The 4,931-nt window shown below is 32.9% G+C and overlaps 1 protein-coding gene across 1 annotated transcript; it reads right to left on the minus strand.

The window, feature by feature from the left end:
* Nucleotides 1–3,040: 3,040 nt before the first annotated feature.
* Nucleotides 3,041–3,951, minus strand: LOC141676797 (ethylene-responsive transcription factor 1B-like). Its single transcript, XM_074482509.1, has one exon. It carries the CDS (start codon nt 3,854–3,856, stop codon nt 3,224–3,226), a length of 633 nt encoding a protein of 210 aa, XP_074338610.1. The 5' UTR covers nt 3,857–3,951; the 3' UTR covers nt 3,041–3,223.
* Nucleotides 3,952–4,931: the final 980 nt, after the last annotated feature.

The raw sequence follows: 4,931 nt of genomic DNA on the forward strand, positions 1-4,931 counted from the left end.
TTTCTGGAACTGAAGTATTAGAATTTGTGGTTGAAGCATCCTCAATGTTCGTGTCAAAATGATCAATACAAATAAGCTCTTCATGTATCATATGATGCGAACTAGCAGGAACAGAGAAAAATAGAATATGCTCCAAAAACTAAACATGCCGAGAAACATAAATTTTCCACTAACCGGCTCAAAACAACAATATCCTTTCTAGCTAAACCGTAGCCAAAGAACAGACATAAAGCATACTTAGCTTACAATTTACTACACTCAACATGAGGTTTGAGAACAAATCTACTACAACCAAAGACACACAACGAAGCATAATTAGGCACTTCATCATATAATTTCTCAAAATGTGATAAACCAGAATTTTGAGCAGTTGGAATTCGGTAAATTACACAAACAGCAGTAAGAAATGCTTCACCCCAAAATACACTTGGAACATCAGCCGACAACAAAAATGAGCGAGTTATTTCAATAAGATGACGATATTTTCTTGCAACAATACTGTTCTGTTGAGGAGTGTCAGTACACGAGATTTGACGTATAGTCCCATCAGAAGCAAGCAAGCGACAAAAATCGTTAGAGCTGTATTCACCTCCCAAATTATAATGAAAACATTTAACGACAATTTTATGTTGAGTTTTTATATGAGCTCTAAAATCTTTAAATATATTCAAAAAATCAGACATACGCTTCAAATGATAGATTTACGTATAACTAGTGAAATCATCAACAAACGAAACATAATGTCTAAATCCTCCTTTTGTGGACATGGGAGCAGGTCCCCACACATCAAAATGTATAATATCAAACGAAGCAAGAGAATACGTAACACTCTTATGAAAGGGTAAAACATCATTTTTTGCTAATTTACAACCGCTATAGTCAGAAATATCATGAGATTTTAGTTGTCCCAAGGCTCCTCTTGAAACTAAATATTGTAAATAAGATTGAGAAACATGACCTAAATGAGCATGCGATAGGTAAAGTCTGAAAATAAATCACTCAAATAAAAAGAGGATAAATCAACACTAGGAGTTGCCACAACAAATACATTGAGTTCATCCAAAACATAAAGTCTTCTTACGACCTTTCCCAATACCTTTTGAAATCTCGGATCCATAACACAACAAGTAGTAGAAGAAAAAAAAACCAAGTAACCAGATTCATATAATTGACTAACCGAAATAAGATTTAACTTGAGATCCAGAATATAATAAACATCAAAGAGAGACACTCTTGGGGTAGCTACAGAACCAACACCTCGTAACGGCATAAGAGTGCCATCAGCAATTATGATGGATAAAGATGAATCATCAGAAAATGAAACAAAAAACGACCAATGAGGAGATATATGATGAGATGCACCCGAATCCAGAATTCATTGAGAAGAAAATAAACTTGAAGTGCCAGTTGAGAAAAGAGCTATTGACGATGAGACATACATGTCGAGATATTGTTGAAACTAAACTCAAACCAAATCAGAAACAAAGTTGAATCCAAATTCAACACCAAATTTAAACTACATCCAAATTCAATCAAGAAACCAAATCGGAAATCAAATCCAAACTCAAAAAACCTATTCCAATCCAAAATCACATCCGAAAGCAGATCTAAAACCAATTTTTAATTCTGGTTGCAAATCCAAAACTAATATTAAATCTCAACCAGATAAACCAATTAATACAACTGTAACATCCCAATAATCGAATACTATTACAAGATCAACAACGATGGAAATAATGAACTAAAAATAAACAGTAACATGTTGTAACCATCAAAAAATTGATTGCTAGAGCTCAAAATACGATCTCCACAGTTCAAAATTTAGATACTGATGCAAAGAAGACATGGTTAAAATTTCAGGATGATTCAACGGTTGAAACTCCGGGAATCGTAAAAACAAGTTGGCTGATCAAGCTAGAAAATTTCCCAGCGAATTTTCAAGAAACTTTTGTTGTTGCAACGTAACTCTATCTATTTAACGAATCAACTAATCTTCCACGGTCATCCCTAAATTTGATACTCAAATCACTCGAAACCTAACTCTTGATAACAAGATAGATTTAAAGATATATAATACGAATATAAAATATTATTACAATCAATTTATAATTTATATACACTTCCTTGGGAATGAAAAAGAACCGATCCACTTTTATTTGATATTTTGGCCTAAATTCCTTGACTCCTCAATACTCAATAAAATCCTCTTTTTTGGCGATTGGATAGACTTCTATAGTGCCGTATTTAGTAATTCCCGAACTCTTTCTTCTGTATCGAGGATCATCGAAAAAAGCAAGAATACTATTTCTACGAAAAATACCATTTATGGGTATTTCGATAATACATGTCTGAACTTATATAGAAAATAAATATAAGTTAAATACCGAAAATATCCTAATGTATAATATAATAATAAATATAAATATATATTCTAACAAATATATTATGTTATATTATGTTATATATATATATTCAAAAAAATTACATATATGGAAATTTCACAAGTTAAATATGCCATGTATATTAAAATAATTAATAAAATTGTTTAGTAAGAAAATCATATTTTGACACTTGATGTTACAAAGTTAAAATTTTAAATATAAAATAAGAATTTTATGGGCAGAGTTATGTTAAAATAAGGCAAAAAACTGATATAATAGTGACGTGGACGTTTTAGCTTATAGATTACCAAAAGATAGACACAATGACGTAACTGTGTTTAAACTTAACTTTAACCACTAAAATAAGCGGCAAGCAATCGAACAAGTCATTTGCATATTCGTGGTCAAAAACCACGACTGTGTTGGAGTCGTTTCAACGGAACAATGCTATTGTTACATCAACCCCATCCCTCATCTGGAATATTCAATGCACGCTTCTTGTACCATAAATTTCAAAATAATCAAATCAAAGCACAAATTCCATAATATCTAATTAGAATTCTAAAATAGTTCACATCAGGTGTGCTAATAAAATGGGAGGCAACACGAGTTTAAATCTTCCTCAGTTTTTCAAACTTTGTTGGTGGGAAAACTAACACTTAAACCAGGAAAAAATGGAATGCATCGTAAATAAAAAGCATGTACATCGAATATTAACTTATTAATGAAATCTTTAAGGAAATCCGTGATAAGACAAGTCTTAAACGGTGCAGAAGACTCTGGCTAGTTGTCCGTCGAACCAATAACATATAAGGAAGATGACAATGAAATTAGATGTATTTTCACCTAGCAGGACTGGAATCATCAGTTAAACTCAAAAGCTCCTCAAGATAATCTGCACCTAAGTCCTCTAACACAACATTTTCTAACACTTTCCCTTCCCCTGTTTTGCTCTTTTTATTTGTTTTCTTCAAATTTCTTCTTCTCATGGAATGCTTTTTCTTTAAAGCCACCACTGGTGAACATCCGTCCTCACAGCTCTGCTTCATGTCACGCAATGATTCACGAACTCTCTCTACCGGAAAATTAAGTATGGCACCAGCACCGCGAACTGAAAATGCAGCTTGATCGTAAGCTAAAGCAGCTTGTTCTGCACTGTCGAATGTGCCTAGCCAGACCCTTACTCCATTTCTTGTAGAATCTCTTATTTCTGCTGCATATTTTCCCCACGGCCTTCTTCGGACGCCTCTATAAGCTTTTTGTTTATTCTGTACTACTGTTTGTTCCCGTATTGAGCTGGCCTCTTCATTGGTTGATGTTTTTTCTAGTTCTACTTGTGATAGGACTCTGTAAAGAAGCATTTCTTCGGAATCGTTTACGTTAAACGGAAGGTAATTGTTGGAATATTCTGGTGATCCGAATGATGATTCCGGTGAGTAACTAGAATTTGAGAGGTAAAGAAGTGATGCATCCATTGAGATTGGTAAGAAATATGATTTGTAGCTAAATGTTTTGAAAGTTGATGTTTTGGCTGCTCTTTATATAGAGGAGAGCGGGAGAAGTATAGACGAACAAGATTGTGGACTTTGACGGGGGAAAACGATAATTAAATAAATAAAAGAATGGATGGGTGTACTGGGTAGTGGCAAGATGGTCAAATACGAGAAACATGCACGCACGAGTTGGATGAAATTTTGTATCTTCTTTGGATTTGTCCAAACGACTCAACACCATTCTATCTATTTCAACCGCCTTATTAATTATTAAAGCCTGTTAATAATTTATTTTATTATCACTATATATAATTTTGATATATAAGTAATTAATATATTAAAAAATAACTAATATATTGATTGGGAAATAAATAAATCCTGATTATATAATTAATAGGCTTAATGAATTTTTGGCCCTTAAAGTATTGGCCAATATATCTATGAGCCTAAAAAATAAGGAGTCGTATCCTTTGACCCCTAGAGTATTAAATACTGTTCCCTTTAGCTTTTTTCGTGATTAAAACGGCATATCAGACTAAATTGGAGGGTAAAACAATCTTTATCGTAGAAAAGGGCTAAAATAAACGATATCTAATACTGTAGGTGTTAAAAGGTATGGAAAATCGGCTTTTACTAAAATTGTTCCCTACTAATCAGTTGTTAATCCACAACTCCGTCTTTTAATTTATTGTGATGGCCACTTGACTCCCAAAGCTAACATATATTACACTTCTCGGTCTAATGATCATTACTCTACATCAAAAGAGTGTTTAAAAATCTTCATTGAAGTTCTTTCTTGATGCATAGGAACATGATTATTCATAAATGTTCATCAATACAATGGTCATATCTCTGTTACCACTAGCTAAGATAATTGTCTTTACTTAAATTCAAGTTATGTAAAAGTCTTCTTTGATTTCAATTTTCTAGAATTCTGTCCTAAGAGCATATGCACCTCTCGACTCCATCAATTCATCAATTCATCAATTCAATCAATGGAGTTGATTACTATTCATGCTGGAATCACTTTTTTCCTTAATTTTTATACACCCACATG

This window comes from Apium graveolens, chromosome 8 (genome assembly GCF_009905375.1).
Source record: "Apium graveolens cultivar Ventura chromosome 8, ASM990537v1, whole genome shotgun sequence".
Lineage (NCBI taxonomy): Eukaryota > Viridiplantae > Streptophyta > Magnoliopsida > Apiales > Apiaceae > Apium > Apium graveolens.